The sequence below is a fragment of the Chiroxiphia lanceolata genome, chromosome 18 (assembly GCF_009829145.1).
Source record: "Chiroxiphia lanceolata isolate bChiLan1 chromosome 18, bChiLan1.pri, whole genome shotgun sequence".
Lineage (NCBI taxonomy): Eukaryota > Metazoa > Chordata > Aves > Passeriformes > Pipridae > Chiroxiphia > Chiroxiphia lanceolata.
Genome location: NC_045654.1, coordinates 7,059,485 through 7,083,838, shown reverse-complemented (window position 1 = coordinate 7,083,838; position 24,354 = coordinate 7,059,485). Strand labels below are relative to the sequence as shown.

Genomic DNA, 24,354 nt, shown 5'->3' with positions numbered 1-24,354 from the left:
CAGGTGGATCCCACCGGCGGGCCCGCAGCCCCCCATCCTGCCGCACGGACGGAGCCCGGAGCCCTCCATGGTCCGAGTGCTCTGGAGGTGCCCTAAGTCCCCCCAGCCGAGACGGTCCCCGCGGGTGCTGAGGGGGTCTGGTTGAGGAGCCTCCTGCCCTTTCCCACACCCCTTCTTTTCCTCCACACGGAGGGTCTTCCATGTCCCAGCAACAGCATGGGGAGCAATTCCCCTGGGAAAACCACCCTGGCACCATGTCCCACCCGGGTCCAGCACAGGGCTGGCACAGGCCAGGAAGGCAGAGTGTCCCGCGGCCACGCTCATGCACCACCGACCCCCGAGCAGCTCTAATCTTCTGGTTTTTTAATTTGCCTCACAAGGTAGAGTACATCCAGGGAATGTGCAATGTACAAGGAAAGTGCTGGGCAGGCGAGCGCGAGGGGAGGCGGGGGTGCCCCACGGGGCCCGGGACTCGTAGCTAGCAGGCAGCACGCTCAGTCAGAGGGCGCGTCGGGGGTGACAAAGGTGCCCTTCTGGTCCCACTGCATGTCCCGGATGCGGCGGATGGACTGGATCTGGGGCTGGAAGGCAGACCACTCATTCCAGTGTCGGAAGTCTCCGGTCTCAAAGAGGTACTGGTAGCCTCTGTAGCCAGGGTACTGGTACCCGACCCAGCTGCAGGGAAAGCAAAGACAGGGCACCTGAGCGGGCTCAGCTGTTACAGGCAGCAGCGCCACGGCCGGCACACGCTCAAGGAGCCGGCAGAGCCCTCCTGCCTCCCTGCGCTGGGCACAACCCTGGGTGATGGGCCACACCACCAAAAACAGCCATGTGGTGCTTTCTGGCTGCCTGAGAGCCCCGTGTGGGTGCTCAGAGCAGCAGCAGTGGATCGAGCCACAGGGGAGGACAGGGAGCCTGACAGAAGGCAGCTGCCACTGCAGCCTGGCTTACGTTCCACTGGGCACCTGCACACTGCCCACACGGTCGCAGAAACCATAAGCCCAGAGGCTGGGCACATCGTCCTCCTGGATTTCCATCTTGTTGCCCTTGAAGTCAGCAGACTCGTAGAGAGAGATTTTGTGGTCCTCAGCCTCCTGGGAAAGACAGAGGGAAGGTGTTGGCCCCCATGGCTGAAGCCCTGGAGCTGCTGCAGCGAGGCACCGAGCAGCACAGTCCTGCCCTGGCACCGGCAGGTGCTTCCTGCTCCCAAGCACTCACCATTTTGATGGGACGCATGGACATGAAGCAGTCGCTCCGGTAGCTGCTGGACCAGGTGTCCCAGCGAGGGTACTCGCCCTTCTCCAGGATGAACATCTCCCCACGCATGTTGGCCTGCTCGTAGGCCACCCAGCTGGGGAGAGGGGTGGGAAAATGGCAGGTCAGATGCCACCCTGCAGCTCCCCTCCTGCTCTGCCAGCCTGTGGAGTGCTGGAGGGGACTCCCAGCACCCAAAAAGGCTGCGGGTACCAGGAGTGGCCCCACCACCCTGCTCCAACCTTTCTCCCAGCCCAGGCACTGTGGTCTGTGCAGAGCTGGTGCTGATGTGAAGCAGAGGTGAGGGCTCTTGGCTGGAAGCTCAGTGGTGTGTGTGTCCAAACCTGCAGCTGCACCCCTTCCTCAGCTGGGGAGCAGTGGGACCCCCAGGCAACCGGTGATCCCCACACGCTGCACACCACAGAGTCATTTCAGGACTCTGTTTTCCCTCCTGTACCCCCAGGCCCGGGCTGCCCAGGCTGTCTAATCCTGGCACGCTCGCACGCCTCACTGCACCAGCTCCAGCCAGCGCTGGCACCCGGCCCACTGCTGGGGCACGGGGCTTGCTCAGCTGCAATGTCACCTCTTTAGCAGTGCCATGAGGTGCTGCAGTGCTGTGAATGTCATGGGCCTGGGGCCTCAGAAGCCCCCGGCACCACAACAGCCCTGCATTTGCTGCTTCCCATTTCCCTGCTCTTCCTGCTAATGCCAACAGGTGTTTTCCCGCTGGCAGGAGACATTCAGGTACCCCGAGCAGCATGTCCTCACACTGGCTTCTAAGGCTCAGCTTGGTTGATTTTGCTTTTCTCTTTCCTTAAGCACATTTTTAGGCACAGAATCTCACCAGTGACTCTCAAGAAGCCTCCATGGGTCCCAATGATACCTAAGTTCTCTGTTTACCCAGTTTAACCCTTTATATCTAGTGCAGCTTCCCAGGTGTCACACCTGAGCTCCTTCCAGGCTTCTCCATCCCCCTTTCATTTCAAGAAGAGTTGGGCATTCTGGGTTCCTAATAAAAAAGTCATTGGTGCTACATGGTGTCATTCAAGGTAACCACAGGTCACTGTCCTGATCCCTCAGGGCCGGTGTCAGGGCAAGCTGTGTCCTGTGCATCCTGCTCAAAGCCCTGCTAGCCCCCGTGCCCTCCCAGCACACCATTTCCAGCCAGGCACAGTGTGGAGGGATGCTCTTTCAACATGGAGATCATCTGTCTGTTCAGTTATCTGCTTTGGGGATCGTTTATGTCCCTGCCTGTGTCAACTGTTCCCATGGCTTTCAGACCCGCCCAGCCCCATTGTCACTGCTCGGTTGCCTGGGTGCAGGCAGGCGTGTGAGTCTGCCTGCCCATCCCTGCCTGTCCTTGCCCACTCCAGCCTTGTCTCCATGGTGGCACAGACCACCAGCCCGATCCAAGGATCCCACCTCATTTCACCTTGGTTTCTGTAAAATCCTCAGGTTCCTTGCATTCCATGGACAGCTCCAGGTGTCCAGGTGGACACCTTTCTTCAGCACTTGGCTTTGTCTGTGGTGCCCTTTGCTTTGCAGGTGGCCCTGGCATCCTTCCCACCCACCCTGGCCCTCTTGCCCCCTTTGAAGGAGATCCGGGACCCCCACCTTGCTCCTGTGCTGGCCCTCCACCACTCTGCCCAGGCTGCAGGGAAATGCCCCTGTATGCCACATTGTGCCCAGGGCTGTGTCCCCACCCCCTTGGGGCATCCCCAGGGACACGGTCCCCTCTGTGGCTGGGGTCACTTACGGTCCAGAGATGACAATGACACTGCGCACCCGGTCGAAGCCGCGGTCAGCCAGGTTCAGGCACTCGGCGGTGAACTCCATCTGCCTGCCCTGGAAGTTCTCCTGGTCAAAGACGACGATCTGGGGGTACAGGAAAAGGGTCAGATGGGGACAGGCTCAGGGAGAGCAGGGTGGTGCTGTGTGTCCCTGCACGACCCTGCACACATGAGCCTACTGCCCCACGTGTCCTCCTCGGCTCTCCAAGCCTTCCTGCAGCTTTTCAGCTCTGGTGCCCAGGCAGGCTGAGCTGGGCTCTGTGTATGAGCAGCTCTGTCCTAGCACAGACTGAACACGGGAAGGTCCCGCCTGACAGCTGTCCCTGGTCCAAGATGGCCTCATCCAGCTCCCATTTTTGATGCTGCAAAGCCACATCTCCCCGTGCCGGTGCCCAGGTTGCTGGGAAGGAGCTGCTTCTTCCAGAGCTGCATCCATGCCTTGGCCTTTGCTACCTGGCACATGCACAGTGTCACCACAGTCCTTGCATCACCTGCCCCTCATCCCCAGCCCTGCTGCAGTGCCTCGGTGGCATTCTGCCCTAGAATCACTGCAGCGTTTCAGTGCTGGCCCTGTCACCCACAGTGTCCCCTCCACCCTCCCTGAGCACCACAGAACCCCCACATGCAGAGGGTGACCAAAAGGAGCAGTTGGCAGCAGCCAGTCCTGATGCCACAACCCAGGGGACAGCATTTCCAAAGCCTGTGGTCCCCAATGGTCACTGATGAGCTGTCCCAACCAAGGGACTCCCAGAGTGTCCCTCCTGCAGCAGTTGCCCAAATCCTGTGCCTGTGCCAGAGGGACAGAGCAGGGAGGGATGGTGGCACCTGCGCTCACATCCTGCTCTGGGAGGGGGGTCCTTCCCTGTGGGATGATCTCCTCCTGCCCCAGAGATGCTGCCACTGTCCCGCAGCCCCGGAGTGTGTCCTGCGCGTGGGGAGCCGCGGGGCTTACCCTGAAGGCTTCTGGGGAGGGCTCCTCGCCCTTGCTGTTTGCGACAGGAGCAGGGTCAAGGGATGGAGTTGGCGCAGGAACTGCCTTCTCCTTCTCCTCTGCAGCCTGTCCGGGAGCAGTGGGTTTTGTGGTCTCAGACATCGCGGTGGTGGGCTCAAGTCTGTGACAGGGCACCAGCAGCATGTTAGAGGGAGGCATGGTTGGGGCACCCACCACCCACCCCAGGGATGGTCACATCGGGATGGGGTCTCTCAATGGGGAGGGTGGCCATGGCCAGGAGAGGAGCTGCTGGAAGGTTCTCCAGCAGGCACAGGCAAGGGATCTGCGTTCACCAGGAGGATCACATGAGGTTCTGGTGTCCACACTCTCCTTCTGTGGTCAGGAGATCTCTATCACTGCAGAGTCCTACCATTGTGGGGGTGCCCAGGGCAGCCCCCAGCTCTGGTGTCCAGGCACTCCCTGCTCTCCCTGGCCAGGCTGGGGCCTGACACTGCGCCAGGCACTGGGGCTGTCCCACACGAGGTGCGCATGGGAGCCCAGGGGGCACGGGGTCAGCATGTGAGGAGTGGGAAGGGGACAGCCCTGGTCTGCTGAGGCCCTGCAGCAGGCACCCTGCTGTGGCCCTGCAGGTGAATGTCACCAGCAGCTCCCCAGGGAGAGGAGGGCAGTGGGATGCTGAGCACCGAGGTGCTCCCAGACGTGATGACCACAGCAATGGCCATGGCTTAGACCCTGCATTTCCCTCTCCCCACCTCGGGTCCGGCTGCAGCCCGGTGCCCGGGGACTTTGTCCTCTTACCTGGGCAGCTGCTGCTTCTTGTTGGAGTGAGCGGGCTTGTGTTTCGGGGCGCCGCGAGGCCCCCACTTTATAGCCTGGCAAGGGCAGACCCCCGGGCGGGCGCACAAAGGAACTGCCAGCTCATCAGTGTCTGCGCGGCCGCCCAGTCATCACATCCTGCAAAGCGCTGGGCGAGCTGGAAGCCTCTCCCCGGCCCCGTGCCCAGCCGCTGAACCCAGCACTTTCCTTTGTGCCCGCGGCACAACAGAAGACCTGACCGTGCCACTTTGCAGCGCGCGGCGGCACCCGCTGCCCCGCGTGCGGCCGCCCCGGCAGGGCATATATAGCCCTGGCACGGCCAGGCCAGCGCCGGCACCGGCACAGGCACACTGCCCTCCCCTGCCCACCGCCCCTGGCACTAGGCTCTCACAGACGCCCCAGTGCCACTGCTGCCGCAGCCCCACAGCGCCCAGCCTGCAGCCACACTGTGCCCGTTTCTCCCCTCCAAACACTGAACCTCTTGCTTTGAACATCACTCTGTGCCCATAAGTGCCTGCAGCAGTGCTCTGAAGATGCCAGAAAGCGAGACCTGAGCGTTCTGAAATGCTTCAGGAACTGTTTCTTTTCTCAAATGATGTGTAATTGAAGGTGACACTTTCTGAACTATATGAGTGCCTGAAAATGGAAAATGGTGTTTGCTCTCTGTTGGGAATGTCTCTGCTCACTGGCAAGGCTGTTCTTTTGCTTTTTAGCCCATTTCCCCCGTGCTGTGCTCACCCTATACCACCCCTAGTTTTACCACCACCACACTCACGGTACCAAACCCCACACAGTGTTTTGGGGCATCAGCTCTGTCTGACTGGCACAGGAGAAGGGTTGCAGGGTGGCTGGATGGGGACATGCCAGCACTGGGCTCTGTGGCGGATGAGCCTGAGGTGCCACTTCTCCTGCACCCCATGGCAACTTGGGGAGACCTTCTCCTGAGTTCCTCTGAGCCTCTGATCAGATCCTCTCCCTATTTACCTGCTGTGATCCTTTTCATCCTGTAAATACCTGCACACTCCTTTGGAACAACCCCAGCTTCCCGCAGCATCCAGCATCAGTGCTCCTGGGCAGTACTTCACCCGAGGGTGTGTGGTCAGAGAGCTCAGAGCCCTGTGTTTTGCCCTCATCTTTTGTTCCCCTCATGTGTCACCCAGCAGCAGTGGGATCCAGCTGTGCCCTCTGGGCTATTGCTCAAAATCCCTAACAAAAAGGAAGTATTGATCCACTCTTTTCCCGAGGTTTTTCAGCGGCCGTGCTGTGCCCATGACGTGGCTGGGTGTGGGGGCAGCTGCCCTGTTACCCTGGGCACTTCCACAGTCTGGTTCTCACCTGGACACTGGGCAGTGGTTTAGGATTCATGATTTCAATTGGCACCATGGATTTTACCCAGATTTCTAATTTAACCTGCCCTCTCTTCCTCCGGGAGCCAGGGTGGATGTTCTACCTGGCTGCCTCCCCTGTGCCTCTTGGGCATTAATCAGCAGGTCTCACCCACCCCCTGCTCCTGACTCTGCTTCCTCTTCCAAATCCCAGCACCTTTGAAATTGGGTATTGGGAAAACATTTCAGAGGGACTGAGCTCTGCTCCTGATGGCTGCTCTGTGCTGCTCCATGTTACTCTGATCACACAGTAGCTCCATGGTTTTCCTGAGCCGGTGCTGTGGCAGGGCTGACAGCAGGGATCTGTCCTCGGTGGTTCCTGAGTGCCCCAGACACAAAATCTCTGCCCTCCCTGTGCACCATCCCTGCCGCTGGCTGCAGGTGCTTTAGAAAGCCCCTCTCTGCTCCATCCCACCCTGGCACGGGGGTGCCTGTGGGATGCGCAGCTCCAACAGCAAAGCACAAGGCCAGAGCTGGCACAGCAAGGCTGCAGAGGGCACGGGAATGGGCACTGGGGTTTGTTCTGCCCTGGTGAGTTCCACTGACCATGGAGCTCCTGCTGCTGCAGCCCTGCCCAGTGCTGAGTGGCACCGCGGGTACACCCGGCACAGCCCAGCTCTGCGGCCACATCCCTGTGCCGGGACATGGTGTGGAGAGCAAGCACATGGTGGTCACTGTGCTGGTGGCCAGCACAAGCTGAGTTAGCTCAGGCCACTGTAAGAGGCTGGGGACAAATTGTGCCAAAAGGCTTTTGCTGGGGTTGCAGATGTCAGGACAGCCCGTGCAGCCCTGGTGCAGCCGGGGGTGGCTGCTTGCATTGAGCACCCCAGGCTGCTGTGCTTGCCTGCTCTGCCTCCCCTGCAGTGCCTGGGGCTGACAGGGCTGCAGCTGCACGAAGGATGCTCCAGCTCAGCCCCCTGGCAGTTTCCTGGTAAATGCTGTCCCAAAACACATCTCTCTCTGGGAATACGAGTTTTCTCACTTGGCCTAACAGCCTCCATTGGCTGCTGCCTGCTCTGAGGCGCAGGCTGGGTGGGTGCCTCTGCCCAGCCCTCAGAGCCCTGGCATGCTCCTGGCACCACCCCAGGATGATTTATGAGGTGTGGGGGTCATGGTGAGTAAAGCTAAAAGGTTCCCAAAATGCAGGTGCAGCAGACTCTTTTCAGTGCAGAGACAGGAGGCTGCTGCAGCAGTGGCCCAAATCATGACCTCTAGTCCCTCACATGCCTTTGCAAACCCACCCCTCACTTCCCATGCCCTTGTTCCCTGCTTGTTACAGTGTCCGTGGCTGCTGTGTGCCCACCCTGCAATGAACTGCCCTGGATTTCAGGGAGAGCTGCTCTGCCCTCCCAGGGAGAGCAAGTGCAGACGTGTCCTTCCTCCCGCTTCCCAGAAATGGGTGAGGAAATCTCCCTTCGCCCCCAGTGCAGGCAGTGCTGCCTGCAGGCAGGAGGAGCACTGCCAGAGTGGGAACACGGCCCCAGCTCAGCCCTGGGCTGGGGAGGGCACGCTGCAGAAGTGCTGGCAGACCCGGGGGGCAATGCCCCGGCTCTGGAGCTGTGGGGCCGGGGGTCAGAGCCCACGCCCGGTGGGCCCGCTCGATGTCCCGGCTCATCAGCGTCTCTGACACGTTTCCTTTGTTCTGCCCGGTCCCTCCTCCCCGCCATGTGCTGAGTTAGGGGTTTCAGTAATGCTCCCCTGGGCTCTGTCTCTATCTGGAGGCTATAAAAACCCAGCCAGAGGCTGCGGGACGTGTCACCTCCCTGGGCACCGGTGCCTCACCCCAGGTAAGCGCCGGAGCCTGGGGCAGCTGCCCTGTCACCGTGACTGGGGCCTGGGAGCAAGCAGTTGTGGGAACACGTGGAGGAGCATCCAAGATCTGGGGTTAGACCTCACCTTGGCACAGGAAGCAGTGGCAGTGGATTGGGGGATTGGGGGCTTGGGAGACTGGGGAATCAGGGGTCATCGCTGGCCATGGCAGTGGCAGGGTGCTGATACTCAGCGTGGGCACATGGCCACCTCCGCAGCACTCCCAGCTCAGCACTCCTCTGCCTGCAGCGGCTGCATGCACGGGAGCTTTGGCTCAGGGATCTGCCAGTGGGAGGAGTCTCCCCGGGCATGGGCAGGCAGTGCTAGGATGGCTGCCAGGGCCAGGTGCCCACTGCTCTGCACAGCCCAGGCAGCAGCTCTGGGTGGGCAGGGAGAGCCCCAGCCCATGCTTTTCTGCTCCAGCAGGAAGCAACTCCCTTTTTGCCCCCCATGCCTCTGGTGAAGAGATGTGCGTGGGCTCCTGAGGGCATTTCATCTGGGCAGAGGGGCAATTTTGACAGTCCTGTTCCCCTGTGCCCTGGCAGAGCCACCATGACCCACCGCTGCAAGAGATCCTCCGGTCTCTGGAAGGTACAGGAGCCTGGGCAGTACCAGCACCACGCCCTGTGAACACCTGAGAATGGGGCTGCAGCATCTATTCAGGGCCTCCGCACCCCCGGAGCCCCCTGACTCCCTCCATCCCCCCCCAGATCGTGGTGTGGGATGAGCCTTTTTTCCAGGGCAAGAAGCATGAGTTCACCACTGACTGCTACAGCACCCTGGATCATGGCTTCAGCACTGTCCGCTCCTGCAGGATCGAGAGCGGGGCGTGAGTGGGGGTCTCGGGGCACTGCCACCTCGCGGTGCCACGGGACCCCATGGATGGAGGGGGGTTGGGGGATGGAGGTGTCCAGTGCCTTTTGCCCCCTGAGCCATGGGGCCGCCTCCTCTGGACACCCGTTGTGCGCAGTGGGCACAGCCCTGGGTGTGAGTGGGGCGGTGGGCACCCTGAGGGTCTCAACCCCCTCCCGCCCCGGTAGGTGGGCAGGCTTCGAGCACTGCGGTTTCCAGGGGCAGCAGTTTGTGCTGGAGCGCGGCGATTACCCGTGCTGGGAGGCGTGGAGCGGCAGCAACGCCTACCACGTGGAGAGGATGTGCTCCTTCCGCCCCATCGCCTGCGCCGTGAGTGCCCCCGCCCCGGCTCTCCCCGCGGGGCCGGCCAGGTGAGCCGGGCAGGGCGGCCGTGCCAACACCGTGCTCCTCCTGGCCGCAGGACCACGGGCGCAGCCGGCTGATGCTCTTTGAGCAGGAGAACTTCCAGGGCAAGCGGGCAGAGATGAGCGACGACTGCCCCTCCCTGCCCGCCCTTGGCTGGGGCAGCAGCACCGTGGGCTCCTTCCTTGTCCGCTCCGGCGCGTGAGTACCCGGGGGCTCGCACCCTGCCAGGACCCAGCACCGAGGCGCGCGGCGGGGCCGAGGATGCTCTGGCAGCTTCTGGCACCCACAGCGCGGGAGCTCCATGGTGCTGCCAGCCCTGAGCCACTGCCGTTCTCTGCTCTGTCGCAGGTGGGTCTGCTCGCAGTACCCGGGGTACCGAGGCTTCCAGTACCTCCTGGAGAGCGACAGCCCCGCGGGCGAATACAAGCACGTGCGGGAGTGGGGCTCCCACGCTCAGACGGGCCAGGTCCAGTCCATCCGCAGGGTCCAGCAGTGACCGCGGTGCTGGAGCCCCTGCACCACCGGCCACATGCCCTGGGCACCGTCTGTCCTGTGGGGCAGTGGGGGCAAAGCTCAATAAAGGCTCAGTTGTCCAAGGCGGCACTGGCAGTTGGGGAAGAGGGGACCATGAGGGTGTGTGGTCGGGAGTGATGTCATGTATGGAGGCAGAGTGAGGGGTCTGCAGGGGCACGGGTGGGGTGAGTGGGATCTTTTCTGCCCCTGCAACCAGCACATGTCACTGTCACAGGCAGGTAAAGCCCTGTGCCAGGCCAGCTGCAGGCTCAGAGGCTCTGCAGAACCCCCACATCCCACTACCCTGTAGACCCCATCTGCTCTACCAGCACCTGCCAGGGGCTGGAAGGAGCTGCAGGACTCAGCAAGTGGCAGGTGCATCCCCACATTCATGCACACCCCTACACCCATCCGAGCACTGATCCCTTACTACCCTACACCCAGTGCGCAGCCAAAGCTGGAAATGTGGCAGGAAAAGGCTGGTCTAGAAAAATTCCTCATTTCAGAAGAGCTCTGGAGAAAAGGTTTGATGTGATGAAAATGTCCCATCCATGACATTTGCAGTAGCAGGGCCACCAGTGGAGGGAATGGGGAATGCTGCCCAGAAAGGGATTCTATCCGCTGGAATCACAATAAAAAAGGCAAAATAGAAGAAGAAACAAAAAGTTTTGGGAAGGGCTGAGTGAAACCCTCCTGCACCCCAGGGCAAACCCGTCCAGGGCCGGCAGCCAGCGAGACCCAAGGAGTGGAGCTTTCTGGCCTCTCTATGGCCAAAGATGGGGGGGACCCCCGTCCTGGGCCCCCCTCCCGACCCTACCTAGCTCCAGAGCCCCAGGGCGGGGGGCTGGGTAAGGATCCAGCACACAGCCAGACACGGTGGACAGCTGGCGGCGGGACCGGGGGTCCCCAGGGACCCGGCGGGGACCTGGAGAACAATGCAGGAGCCCAGCAGCTGCACAGCTCTGAGGAGGGGTTGTCACAGCCCTCTGACCAGGAGTGGGGCTGTCCCCGGGATGGAGGGGCTGTCCTCTGGCAAGGCTGTGTCCCCAGGCCGGGCTGGGTCTCTTGCTATCCCCCCTACCGAGCCCAGCCACATCCTGCCCACCATGGCCCCAGGGATGTGCCCGCAGCAGCCCCTGCCCAGCGACCCTTGTCCCGTGTCCCCTGGGCCACCCCAGGGCTGTGGGGTGCCCACACCACCCCAAAGGGCTGTGGGGAGCCTGTGACACCACGAGGGACGGTGTCCTGGCAGGGGGCATGACAGTGGCCTTTCTATCGGCTGTCGTGGCAAAGGGGTCCCCGGGGTCTCCCGAAGCGGGATCGGTGCAGAGAGGTGCGGGAAGGGTGCGGGGAGCGATGCGGGAGCAGTGCTGGAAGCGATGCGGGAGCGATATGGAGCGGAGAGCGGTGCGGGAGCGCTGCGGGGGGAAGGTGACTTGGCCGCATTTCCAGCATTAAAATTTAAAGCGAGTTGCAGCATCCTCCTACGCCGTAGGTAGGGCCGGGGGGGCCGGGGGCTGCGGGAGGAGGAGTTTGCGTGGCCGCCTCTTCCTCAGGGATGCTCTGGGAAAGCTCCAGCACAAAGGAGCGGCGCGGCGGGCAGAAGCGAGCGGAGCCGGCGCCCCCCAGCCCCAACCCGGCCCCCGGGAGCAGGTAACGCTCCGTGGACATCGCTCCGTTCCCTCCGGATGGAGGTGGGGCACCAGTGGGGTCTGGGGGCGCGGGGAGCCCGCGGGCCGCCCCCACCTCGGGGCGGGAGCGGGGGGCGATGCCGTCCCGGGGCTCGGGGGGTCCTGCCGGGCATCGTTCCGGGGGGTGCGGAGCCGGCAGGCGGGGCTGCTCCTGCCGCTCCGTCTCCAAAAAATACACCCCACCCCTCCCATATATTATTCCCTGGTTATATATAATCCCATGAGAGCCTCGCGCCCCGGCAGAAGCCCCCGCTTCCCGGGGGTGCCAGGCTGGGGCAGCCCGGGCCCCCTCCCTTTGTTAGGGCAGGGCCAGCCGCTCATCCCGCAGCGTGTTCCGGCCGCTACCCGACCCGGCCGGCGATCCCGCATAATCCCGGTCCGGAGGCGGTCACCGGGCAGCCTGGCCCACCCTGGACACAGCCTGCAGCCCCCGGCCCAAATCAGAACTAATTGCTGCATCGCTTGTTTGTATTTTTTTTTTTTTTTTTCAGAATCCTCACCAAGAATAGGGCTCCTGCCAGGTAAATGGATTCTTGCCTGATTTTCAATGCCCCTGGGAAGAATTGTAGCCAAAATGCTGGTTTACTGCTTTGTCTCCTAATCCCCATTTTCTCCTAAAGCTGGGGGTCCTGGGTGGGGATTAGAGGCGAGGCTGGGGCCAACACTCCTGAGGCACAGCACAGCCCCTCCTTCAGAGTTAACCTGCCAGATGCTCCTCTCTCGGAGCCATTTTCTCTCTCTCATTGTCTCGCAGCCTTTTGTGTGTTGTGAGTAGGTCCTGCCCAGGGCCCCGGAGGAGCCCAGAAATAATCAGGTTTTCTGGTGTTCTGGGTTTTCAGGGAGCCTTTCACACCCTCACCCTCCCTTCTCCCAGGCTGCCCAGCCTCAGAGCTGTAGACAAAGGTGGTAGTACCTGGCCACTGCTGCCAGCAGCAGCAAGGGAGCCTGGGATTGTGCCAGAGCCTGGGCTCTGTTGGATGGCAGCAAGGGTCAGGCAGTGCTGGCAGGGCCCAGGGCAAAGGTATTTGGCCAACCCTGCTGGGAACTGGGGGACTGGGGTGCCCAGAGCCACATCCCAGAGATCGATCTCTCTGGGCACAGGCAGCTCATGGCAATGCTGTGCCTGCTGTGGCCTTATCTCCCTGCTCCTGCCTGCTGTGGAGCCTGTGCTCCTGTCCCTCCCTCCTCACTCCAGGGGGGGGTCTAGCCCCTGTTTAACCCAGGTGCTCAGCAGCACCGTATGTGCCACCCACCCTGTGTGGCAGAGGAAGCTCTGGCTCATGGCTGGCAATCACTGCTCGCTCTGCCCCAGACAGAGTGTTTAGCTGAGCCCTGCCTGCACAAAATTGTTTTCCTCCCTGTCTCCTGGGATGTGTTTCATTGCCGGGTGAGAGAGGCCATCCCACAGCCAGCATGTCCCGCCTGACCCACCACAGGCACCTCCCGCTCTGATCCCACCTCCCACTCAGATCCAGGCAAGGGATCCATTTGCCAGATGCTCGATGGCATCTCCGGAGCTCATTCCCGCAGCTGGGTTGCAAATGCTGCCTGGACATGCTGTCCCCATGGGAGGGACCGTCCTGCCAGCAGTGCCTGCGGCATGTGGTGACAATGAACCGCGGGAAGCAGGAGCAGCTCCACAGCTGAACATGCAGAGTCATCACGGCCCAGCTCCCCCAGGACCTGCTGCAGTCCTGGCTTTTCCAGGCGGGCAGGGCAGGAGCAGAATCAGGGCAGCAGCAGGAGCAAGGCAGCAGCAGGAGAAAGGCAGGAGCAGGAGCAGAGCAGGAGCAGGAACCGGAGCAGGTCAGAAACAGGAGCAGGGCAGAAGCAGGAATAGGGCAGGCAGCATGGCTGGCTGCAGACATGGGCTGGCTGCTGGCACCAGCCATGTGTCCCTGTATCCCTGTGGAGGTGGAGTAGCACCCACCACAGCGCAGTTGTGACCGCCGGCTGCCCCAGTACAACTGGTGCCTGCGGAACCACAGGGTCCCAGTGACCCAGCTTAACCACAGGGCAGGAGCAGAGCTGGCAGAGGCAGCAGTAGCAGTGGCAGTGAAAGTCAGTCCCCGCCCTCAGTGCAAGGGTTCCCACACCAGGTAGGGACAGTTTGGGGCATTGCCACCATTTCTGATGTGGTGGCTCCTGGTGCCCCCCTGTGCCTGGTGGTGGGTCTAGCTCCCCGCTCTGCAAGGGGAAAGGGACGGGAGGATCCCTGCCCAGCCCTCCTGCCAGGCTCCTGCCAGCTTGGCTCGGCTCTGCCTGAGGACGGTGCCGTGTGTCTCTCCCTTGCTGCGTTGGTTGTTTCTTTTGCAGCTGCTAATGACTGACCTGAAGTCTGTTCACACAGTCCCCTCGCGGCCTCCACAGCGCAGAGCCACACAGGATGGGGGGACATTGCACGGCACTTGCATAGCTGGTGACCACAGGTAGGATCCCCAGGGAGGGGACACAGGCGGTACCAGCCCCATGCTCTCCCACCCCTAGCAAGCTGGGAGGGCTCTGGGCAGCCAGGAGCCTTCCTGCCCAGGCTCCAGTGGTGTCCAGGGGGTCACACCATCTCCAGGGCCACCTGCATGAGAGAATGCTCACCAGTGGGGAGGGGGTGGTTGCCACACTGCCCAGGGTCTCACAGCATCTCTGCTCCCCAGTGCCACCACCCCAGAGACACGGCCTCAGCTCCTGCCTGGCCAGACTGGCTGTGCCTGGAGAGGAGCCAGACTTGGGGAGCAAACGTCACCACCTGCACACAATGCCAGAGCCGGGCTGGCCCCAGCAGAGCAACCTGGTGCTCAGTGCCATGGGCCAGAGCCACGAGCCCGGCCACTGCGGGGGACACAGCCGAGGACACGGCGCTGGGGACACCTGAGGACACGGGTCTGCACGTGCTCGTGGTTTTCCTGCAAGGTGCTGGGGCTCCCTTCCCTTCCGCTGCTCCGCCCCAGCCATGGGCAGGATGAGACCCATCCCATTCCCTGAACGCAGTGTAGGGAGAGGGAGAAGGGAAGGCAACAGGGATGGAGCTGTGCCAGCTCCTCAATGAGACACAGTGGCCAGAGCACAAAGGGACTCTGGTTGTCCCCACTGATCCTGCCCGTCCCTCTGTCTGTTGGTGAAGTCCTGCTGCTTTCTGCCCTGGAACTGCCTCGCACTTCTAGTGCTGTGTTCCAGCAGGACCCTGTCTCCCTTGCCCTGTGGAGCAGCCTGGAGTGTGTGGAGGGACATGGGCAGTGAATCCTCCTCCCATGACCTCTGTGGGGGTGGCAGTGGCCCAGTAAGTGGTTGGGCTGTGGCCACACCGAGCAGTCACTCCAGCCCCTGTCTCTGCACAGGAGGGAGAGCTGGGAATGAGGTGGGCTGGGGGCTGAGGGCAGACAGAGCTTGTGGCAGGTGTTAGAGCCTTGAAGTCCAAGCTGGAAAGGCATCGTCTTGGGGACCAGCAGGAGTTAGTGCTGCAGGAGGAGGTAACCCAGAGGGACATGGGGCAGAGGGTGCCCTGGGTGCCCCACCACAGCCCTGTTTCTCAGGGCACAGTGCTCTTACTGCCCCTCAGAGCACTGCTTAGCTCCATGGAGAGGCAGCTTCTGACAGGGAAGGGGTAAGCTATGGGCCACTTTTCCTCTGCTCCATGGCATGGTTTTCCCTGCTGAATCTCTTCCTCCCTTCACAGGCAGTGGGAGCTCAGTGGAGACCCAGAGCAGCTCTCTGCAGAAGCCCTGCTCTTGCAGAGCTGCCTGTAGCCTTGCTCCAGGCATGGTCAGTGATGCTTTCACTCCTTCCCTCTCTGCTTCTTCCAGCTCCTTTAGTGCCCTGACCTGAGTCACTGCCTTGCACTGCTGGGACTGACTCCTCTATGCATCCAGTCTCCCACCCTCACCAGTACTAGGAGTGGGAAACACACTCTGTGTGAGGACACACTGCTCGGGGCATTTGGTACCTCACTGGCCTGGATGAGAGGGGCAGATCCTTGCAAAGCATTTAACTCAGAAACAGGTTACATTATGCAGGTTAAACCCTCCAATAACACCTTCCCAAATCTCGATGTGGTAGCAACGCCCCAAAACGCCTCCTGCTCTTGTGAGCCAGAGCCCTGCTGCTCACTGGGCCCGGCTCTGCATGCTGCCGCTGCGCTCCGACATTAACCTACTAACCCGCTGGGACCCTGTGCCCTCACCGGGGGCTGGCACAGCCCCTGGCACACGGACTAACCCACTAACTGGCCCCAGTGCATGCCCTACTAACCCACAGCCAGCCCTGCCTCACACCCACTAACTGTGGCAGCAGTGCTGCCTTTAAAGGGGAACGGAAAAGCTGGGAAAGGAGGTTTGGAAGTGCCAGGTGTCAGTGCCAGGCTGTACAGGCAGGGACGGGCAAGGGCAGCCCCAGCTGTGGGCAGGAGAGGGGATTGGCAGCCCCTGCCCAGCATTGGGCCGTATCCGTCAAGCTCTGCCTATACAGGCAGCCCCAGCCCCAGCTGTGAGCAGGAGGGAGGACTGGCAGCCCCTGCCCATGCAAGCAGCCCCTGTTCTGGGCAGGAGAGGGGACCAGCAGTCCCTGCCCCAGGCAGGAGAGGGAACCAGCAGCCCCTGCCCTGGGCAGCCCTTGCCAGCACGAGGAGAGGGGTTCTCCTCGCACGCCCTGCCCGGCTCTGCCCGTGAGCCTGTTGCTGACTAGGAGCCTAAAACGGTTTTATCAGCAGAAGCTTTTCAGTTCCTTTTTAAGCCAGTAGATCTCTGTTACTAACACATTCCTGAACTGAATTAAACAAACTAACCATTGCTGCTTTTCTCTTCATTTCTCTTCCAGTGTGTGTGTCCTAAGGCAGACCGGTGCCCTGCTTCTGTTACTAACCTGTACTTCTGTTAGCACTGTACTAATCCTTCCTGACCTGTTTCTCTCTTGCTACTAACCAACTCTCTTTGCACTTTGCCTCTCGGATGCTATTTGCCATGACAAGTGACGGTGGCTCCTCCTGGACTTCTGGTTATCAACCTGCAGCACCCCAATTTTCAGTGCTGCTGAGCATCCCTGGCTCCCATTCAGTGCAATGGGAAGGAAGATGCCTTTACTGGAGGGTTTTGAAAATTTCCCCATTTGCCTTCTGTTTTCTGAGAAATTTCATGTGGCGCAATGAGGAAAAGAGGCTGAGAGGCATAGGACATACAAAACCATTAATAATGACCAGTAATGGCTGTAAAGATCCAGCAAACCCAGAGAGATTTCAGCCACAGAGTGATGCTATGCCCTGAGCCCCACCAGAGCCTGAGTTTGGGGCTCTCCTGGGGCCCCAAGTCAACCCGTCATGGGTAATGGTCTTGTGCTGCTCCGTGAATTGGCTCGCGGACACCTCCCGGGCTCCTCTCTTCACTCCCTTTGTCTTTCCACAGTTTATCTTGTGCCTGGTGCAATGTGGAAGCTGTTGCCAGCAGCGTGGGTTGTGACTAACCATACCTGTGTGTGACCGCTGGCTGGTAATGAGCCGAGGGCAGGAGCGGGCAGTGGGTGTCAGAGGGGGCTCTGCCATCAGGGTGTGATGAGGCACAGCCTGGGCTTTGCTTTCTGTTTGTCTGTCAGTCAGAGGAATGTTCCCGGCCTCTCAGGGATCCTGCCAGGTGAAGGCTCCAGGACCTGGCCCAACAGTGTAGGTTTGGACATGGGCTGGTGACCAGGGCCAGGCACCACCAGGGTTCAGGACTGCCATGACCAGCGGGGCAAAGCCAAGCCCTGTGTGCCAGCAGAGGATGGTGGCCCTGTGCTGCTGGTGGGCATGGGCTGGCTCATGAGGACACCCCAGACCGTGGCTGCTGTGGGGACACAGCAGTGTGGGGCTGCCCCCACCAAGGGTCAGGGCAGCTCTGTCTGGGGATCACAGATCCAGGCAGCATCCAGCTCTGGCTGCTCTTTCTTGGCTTTTCCTTATGCTCACTAACCCCGTGGTCTCCCCAGTCACTATCACTGGCTGGTGTCACCATCACCTCACAGCAGCTCCTGCCTTCAATGAGAGGCAGAACCAGAGTGGGGTCCCCCTGGATGGCTGGGTCCACCCCTAATGCTGCACTACTCCTGGGCATCCCAGCTCTGCACTGACCCAAGCCTGCTCCTTCAGCTGGGGTGTCACTGGGCTCTCAGGCTGATGGGGGTCCCCTCCTCACCCAGCTCCGTGTCTGTCCAACCTCCACCTTATTCCACTAACCATGTGCCTACCCTTCCTCCACACAGCTGGCACCAGGGTGGGTTTTTGGGCTGATGCTCCTATGTTTGATGGAAGGGGGACACAGGGCCCTGCTGTGGGCTGGGGGCAGAGGAGGAAGCAGGGGTGTGGGGACAGGAATGGGCTAGGAGGACAAGCCAGGTTGGGCACAGGGTGGGCAGGTTCAGGGCTCCTGCACAGGTAGGAGCACCACCAGCACTGGGCTGGGGTTGTCAGAGCCCACCATTGTGAGGGACTCTCCTCCCTGCCCCATAACCCCTCTTTCTGCTCCAGAGCAGCCCTCCTGCACCCAGGGGGACCTCCCCAGGCTGGTCACTGAGGGAATTCATGGGACCACAAGTCACCCTGATAGCCAAGAGGATACACTGGGCAAATGTGGCCCTCCAGGGGCAGCCAATGCTGCCCACAGACCCCTCAGTGGGGACAGGCCACCAGTGCCTTTGGGTAGCTGCTCCCCCTGCAGAGCCACCATTGCTGAGCTGAGCAGGCCTGGAGGGCAGGGAGGCTTCCCCAAACAGCCTGGTTGCTCCTTTCCTCTGCTTCAGCACCTTGGGGCTCCCTGTCCCTGCTCCCCAATTCCTGCAGCTGGCAGAGGAGTTGGTCAGTCTGTCTGTCTGTTTCTCCCACTTTGCTGGTGCAGGGAGGTGTGGGGCTGGGGCACCCCAGCAGCAACATGGGCAGAGGTCAGAAGGTGTCACTCAGCCCTGGGTGCACCATCTTGCCCAGGGTGCTCCAGACCAAGCTGGCCAGGGCTGCCCCTGCTCTGCAGGACCCCGCACTCACCCCACGTTAGCACAGTGGGAGCGGGCACAGCCACAGTGGGACTGGACTGGACACTGGACTGGGGCGTGGGGATGCTCTGGGGCAGGGAGTCCTGGGGTGGCCTCAGCAGTGTGAGCAGGAATCCTGCAGGTCACTGCGGCCCTGAGGATGAACCCACAGCCCCGAGGATGTCCCTGCTGCCTTTAATGTCTACTGTGAACATGGCAAGTGTGCAACCACCCTGCAGTCTGGTGTCTTTGTGAGGTGGGGGGGGCTGGGGAAGTGGGTGGGGTGGGCAGGGGGTGCCCCAGCTCCCACGGGACACACTATGGGGTGCGGGGTGGTCAGGACAGATGGTTCACACTGCAGCCACCTCGGCATGTTGCTGAACATCTAGGGCCACCCAGGGCGGGTGGAGGGACAGGAGGGGATAGAGACGCCTCGGGCTCTGAGTGGACGGTCCTGCGGGGACGGGAATCACTGTCCCCCCCGCACACGGGCGGCGGTGGTCCTGAGGGCGGTGGTGATACCACCCAACGCGGGCAGCGATCGGGGCGGGCAGCGTGGGGTGCGGGGTGCAGTGCGGGCACGAACCCCACGCCGCGCTCCCAGCGGGAGCTACAGCGGCGGGGCCGTGCCGGGGATCGATCGGGGAAGCAGCGCGGAGCGGGGAAGCAGCGGCCGGGGGCTGCGGGGGCGGGGGGGCCGGTCTGGGGGGTCGGGCACCCGCAGGTACCGGGCCGGGCCGGGAGGGCGGCGGCAGGTGGAGCTCGTGCTACAGGAAAGTCCCTGCCCCGGCTCCATCCTGGAAGTGTTCAAGGCCGAGGCTGGACGGGGCTTGGAGCAGCCTGGGCTAGTGGGAGGTGCCCCTGCCATGACGGGGTAGTGGAACGAAATGAGCCTTCTTCCAACCCAAACCATTCCATGATTCTGTGATTCCTGCCTGGGACACGATGGTCACACAGCAGGGCGCGGTGCCTGTCCGTCCCTCTCCCGTGCGGGAGGCTGGAGACCCCCCCGGCTGTCGCGGGGAGGGGTCCCAACTCCATCCCCTGCCCGGCCATTCCCGGCGGAGCGGGAAGGCAGCATCCAAACCGCCGTATTTATTTTCCCCGCCGTGAGCAGCATTTTGACATGTCACAGTGAGCCTCTTCAACGTGTGTTGACAGGGAATGTGTACAAGCAAGAGAAATGCTGTTCATTTGCATCAAATTGCGCCGCGGTTCTGTGAAATGGATGCGTGGCATTTCGCGGAGCTGCTGCGAGTGGCGCTGGGGTCTCTGCCACCGAGGGGCCCTGAGGGAAGGGCTTTGCCGGAGGGATTGTTAAAGCCCCGAGCACCGGATGATGACCATGGAGCTGCCAAAAGAGCTGGGCGGGCGAGCAGGACGCCAGGCCAGGGAGCAGGTACAGGGCAGCTCTGAGTTCGGAGCCTCGAGAGTGCAGGAGGCTGCTGCTGCCATGGGAGCTCATCCCCACCTCATGCCCCTGCTCCTGAGTCCCTCCCCTGCCCCTGGCTCTCCCACTGTCTGGCATCCCCTGTGCTGGCTGCTCACCTCTGGGCAAGGAAAGGCTTCCTCCCCTAGAGCTGTGCCCACTGCCAGGATCTTCTTGTTTCCCAGGTAGTTCTGACTATTCCATATCTTGCAGCAAGCAGGGCCGAGAGCCATATGTGGAATAATGAGTGAAGCTGGAGCTGAAGGCAAGATATTCTGGCACATCTTGAAGCAATTAAGTCTCAGTTACAGAGCTCTGCACGTGTGAAGCGCTGTCCTTCTCTCTTCCACCTTTGTAGAACAAGGCAGTGGCTGCAGCTTAGTTGGGCACCAGGATAATGTCTTTAGGCTGAAGAGAGTAGGTTAGACGGATATTAGAGAGAAATTCCTTCCCTGTGAGGGTGGGGAGGCCTGGCACAGGTGCCCAGAGAAGCTGTGGCTGCCCCATCCCTGGAAGTGTCCAAGGCCAGGTTGGACGAGGCTTGGAGCAACCTGGGATAGTGGAAGGAGTCCTTGCCCGTAGCAGAGGGTGGAACTGGATGGCCTTTAAGGTCCTTTCCAACCCAAATCATCCTGTGATTCCATGCCATGCCCAGGGCTCCTGGATCCTGGTTTCTCCAGGAGTGATCGCATCTGGGCTCTCCCCTCTGCCGAGAGTGGGCTCTGGGCCTGCGCTGCCGCACTCTCATTAATGCGCGGGATTGTGAGGCAATCCATAATTAGATGCTAACTGAGTTTTCTCTAAGTTGGGTGAGAGAAGGTCACCAAGGTAGGACTGGAGTCAGCTTATTGTTATTATCAATCAATAACCTATTTTATTTTCCAACATTCCTATTAACCTCTGCGAGCCACTCGCCGTTTCCCTATGAAAGGGCTGTAGCCGCTGCTTTGCCTGACTGGACAACTCTGATTGAAAATGGAAGCAGTGACCTGACCCCAAAGCAGAATCCAATTAAAATCATTTTCATTTGTAGATTAATATTTTTTAACATGTTCTACATCCCTTGCTTCAGCATTTCACACAGCGAACTGCTGCCTCATACACGAGCACCTGATCGATAGCGCCATAAGGAAATAATTACAATTAATTAGACATGGAGAAAATAGGACTGTCCTTTTCCAGGACTGAGGGACAGTGTCCAGTTGTGACGTGCCATCCCTGTGGTGGCAGTGACCAGGATGCCTGTGGCTGGTGGGACAGGGCTGCTGTGCTTGTGGCGAGAAGAGGGACAGGGTGGTCTCAGCATCTGGCTCCTTGTGCCACTGTCCAAGCACCAGCCCCAGGGAGGAGGGTGGGTGAGGGTCACTGGTGGTCCAGCCTGTGCTGATGGAAGAGACCAGATGCCCTGGCACATCACAACACACAGGGTCCCACCCTCAGCCCCTCGCAGACCCTGGTGCTGAGTGCTGCTGAGAGCAGTAATTGCCTGATGGAGCTCGGTCTCAAGGTAAAGCCTATTATTAATAACGTGACTTTGATAATAAAAAGATTAAAATTAGGTTTATGGTTTGCTGACTGCCCTTTCCACACTGTAATCATCCCTCATTCATATTCATGAGCCTCTCATTAGTAACCACTGCTTACAAGGCGGCTAAACAGCCCAACCCTTCAGCAGCCGCCATCTCCTTAACTGCTTAACTTGCTCGCTGATTACCAACATCAAATTAACTCTGCAGAACGGATCTAATAAGCTTCCCGGTGGCTTCAAACCTCCTTGAAAATTGCTCTGATGTCTCCATGGGGCCCTATTAAAAAAATCCTTCCCCTGTGAGTAGAACAGGGAACTCATCGGGCTGCTGGCCGCGGCGCTGCTGTGCCCAGCCCTGTCCAGGCCCATGGCCCAAGTGCCCATAGGCAGCTCCTGGGATGCCCCTGCAGTGCCCAGCAGAGCAGCCGTGCTTCGTGTGGTGTTTTTGCAACAGGAATGGCTGTTTGAACCGATGAGATGTTTTCCCTGATCCTTCATTAAACACTCCAAGACTTAATTTGACTATTTGGTAGCTTGGGGGTTGTGTAACAAAAGAATAAATAAGAATGACCTTTCCATTTAATTACTTTTTTTTTTTTTAGATATGGGAAATGCCTTGACTTTCCAGCAGTGTGTGTGCGGTGGTTTAGGAGCAAGGGGACCAGTCTGATGATGCTGACCCCCAGTCTGGGCCAGGTTTGGGGACAGCAGAACACTCCACAGTGCTGGGGACAGCACAGTGCCATGGGAGACAAGCCATGGGCTGGAGATGAGACTTGGCACAGAGCATGGGGGTGGCTCCCTGGCAATTAGCTCTGATGAACATCTCATCATGTCCCAGCAGCAGCCAAGGCCGTGCTGAGGAACACTGGTGCCAAGCATCAGGGAGTGAGGGAGCCTTCTTCCCTCATTGCCATGGCAACTGCGCATAGGGATGGAGAGATGAGGGGCTAGGGGGATGCATCCCTCCCATTACACAGACCCCCCTGGGGTGACTGTGGAGACATCCCCAAAATACCCTCTGAGAGGAATGGGTGGGCTGCACCTGCTGGGATGTCATGGACCATCATCACCCGGACCCCCTCTGGTCCCCAGCCCACCTGGTGCTCAGGACCCCCTGCACGCAGCCAGACCCACTGCAGCCAGGTTGGATGGGACATCCAGAATTGGGACATTCCTTGGGACAGCAGGCAGAGCTGGCTGCAGCTGCCATACCTGGGAAATATGTGCAAAGTGGAAGGCTGAGCCCCCAGACCTTTCCCTGTGTCCCCCAAACTCCCGGCACAGGAGCCCCCTGCCTTGCCCAGTGCTGATGGAGTAACCTGGGTGGCTGCAAATTCCCACATCCAGCTCATATTTCCCGCCTGTGGAGAGTGTGTCTTGCAGCAAGGCAGAGACAGGTGAGATTCAGGTAGAAAGTAGAGAATTTGTGTACGGATTCCCTGCTTTGTGGCACCAGGGGCTGGAGGGGGAGGAGGCAGCAGCCAGCTGTGCTGCCCCCAGCTCTCCATGTGCTGGATCCCTCGTTCCAAGGCTGTGAGGCACAGGGATCCTCCACTTAGTCCTGAGCCCTGGAACCCCACAACTTTGGGGTCTAGCATTGTGCTGTCCCCAGAGCCAGCAGCGTTTCCCTGAACAAGCGGAGGAGTCAGGGATGGTGTGCCCATCTCCCACCGTGGGGTGGGCAGAGGATCTTGTAGCCCTGCTGCACACAATCTCAGCCCCACACCATTCCAGCCCCATTCCAGCCCTGTCCCACACCATCCCTGAGCAAGGAGCCCCCTGTGGAAGAGCTCCCTGAGACACAGCTTGGCCACAGGGCAGGCAGAGGGGCCAGACACGCAGGCTGGGACAGGGGCACGTGGCCACCAGCTGTTGAGCAGGGAAGGAAAGGGATCCCCAGCCTTCTGCCCAGTCAGAAGAGACCTTTCTCACCCGGCCCCAGCCCCTCTCAGATCTGGGGCCCCTCAGGTAGGTAGAAGCCATTCTGCACCCTAATCCCCTACTTTCACTCCCCATCCCTTACCCACAACCCTCCTCCCTGCACATTCTCCCTACATTCAGGCTGATATTAATAATAGCTTATTTCAAGCTTTCAACCCATTTTCTCCCAAGAAAATATTTATCCTGAACTCCATTTTCCATTTCTTTTCAATTACCCTGTGTCTGATCACCACCCCACAACTCTCCTCTTTAGCCATGAACACAAATCCTATTGCCTTTTCTCTTTCCGTGTATTTGCCCTTTGATTTAAGCTGCATTTTCTCCTGTTTTCATCAGTTCTGGCCCTCTCCTGCTGTATATCTCCCTGTTTATCTACTTTCCAAAGGCCTCCTCCTATTTCTCCGTCCTGGATCAATACAGCTGCAGAGCCAACTGGCAGCTCCTTGCTGCTGCTGCCTGTAGTTTTTCTTGGGGGACTTGTCCAGTATTTCTTGTTAAGCTTCTGTCTCAGCTTGTTCCATTTCTCATTAGGTTTTAGCACTGGCATTGTAGTATTTCTTGCATTTCCATGCTGCCCAGCAGATCTCTTGGAATTCTTAATGACGAGGCTTAAAGCCTCCTCTTTAGTGGGCTCCTGAGTCCTCTTGGACAGGCTGGAAGAGGCAAGCAGAGAGACACTTGGATTTTCAGGTGATGAAAAGAATGTCTCTGGCTCCAAGCTGGGCCATGATTTCTTGTTATAAAAGGGGTGATGGGGATTATTTGTATTTTATGGCTGATTTTCCAAGGGATGCATTTCCTGGGGCCATGGTGTGCAGCAGTGCTGGAGGGTGGGTGGCAGCACCCAAGGCTGGGGGGCAGGGATGTGCTGGGGTTGTGACAGCTGAAAGGGCAGAGCAGGGCAGCCCCCACAGAGCCTCCTCTGTGCCCGCTGAGAACACCAAATCATGATCCCTGAATCCCAGTCCCATTCCAAACCATGACCCCTGCATACCTGGCCAGCCCCCAAACATGACCCCTGAATCCCAGTCCCATTCCAAACCG

At 60.1% G+C, this 24,354-nt stretch overlaps 2 protein-coding genes and 1 long non-coding RNA gene across 4 annotated transcripts; 2 read left to right on the top strand and 1 right to left on the bottom strand.

Moving 5' to 3' along the window:
* Positions 1-381: 381 nt before the first annotated feature.
* CRYBB1 (crystallin beta B1) lies at positions 382-5,025 on the bottom strand. 2 transcript variants are annotated; one of them, XM_032706012.1, is made up of 6 exons: positions 4,795-5,025; positions 3,997-4,156; positions 3,011-3,129; positions 1,219-1,351; positions 952-1,094; positions 382-675 (listed from the first exon to the last, which is right to left on the bottom strand). In XM_032706012.1, the coding sequence occupies exons 2-6, from the start codon at positions 4,135-4,137 to the stop codon at positions 495-497; spliced, it is 717 nt and encodes a 238-aa protein (XP_032561903.1). In that variant the 5' UTR covers positions 4,138-4,156; positions 4,795-5,025; the 3' UTR covers positions 382-494. The 2 variants fall into 2 exon arrangements, with proteins under 2 accessions (XP_032561903.1, XP_032561904.1); XM_032706013.1 differs by lacking the exon at positions 4,795-5,025 and having other exon boundaries at positions 3,997-4,178.
* Positions 5,026-7,864: 2,839 nt separating this feature from the next.
* On the top strand, positions 7,865-10,379 carry CRYBA4 (crystallin beta A4). Its single transcript, XM_032705858.1, has 5 exons — positions 7,865-8,597; positions 8,717-8,835; positions 9,047-9,188; positions 9,280-9,422; positions 9,573-10,379. The coding sequence occupies exons 1-5, from the start codon at positions 8,457-8,459 to the stop codon at positions 9,718-9,720; spliced, it is 693 nt and encodes a 230-aa protein (XP_032561749.1). The 5' UTR covers positions 7,865-8,456; the 3' UTR covers positions 9,721-10,379.
* A 728-nt stretch (positions 10,380-11,107) lies between these two features.
* Positions 11,108-18,641, top strand: LOC116795953. Its single transcript, XR_004360209.1, has 3 exons — positions 11,108-11,390; positions 11,920-13,857; positions 14,080-18,641. It is a non-coding gene; the product is annotated as an uncharacterized LOC116795953 (long non-coding RNA).
* The last annotated feature ends 5,713 nt before the right edge of the window (positions 18,642-24,354 follow it).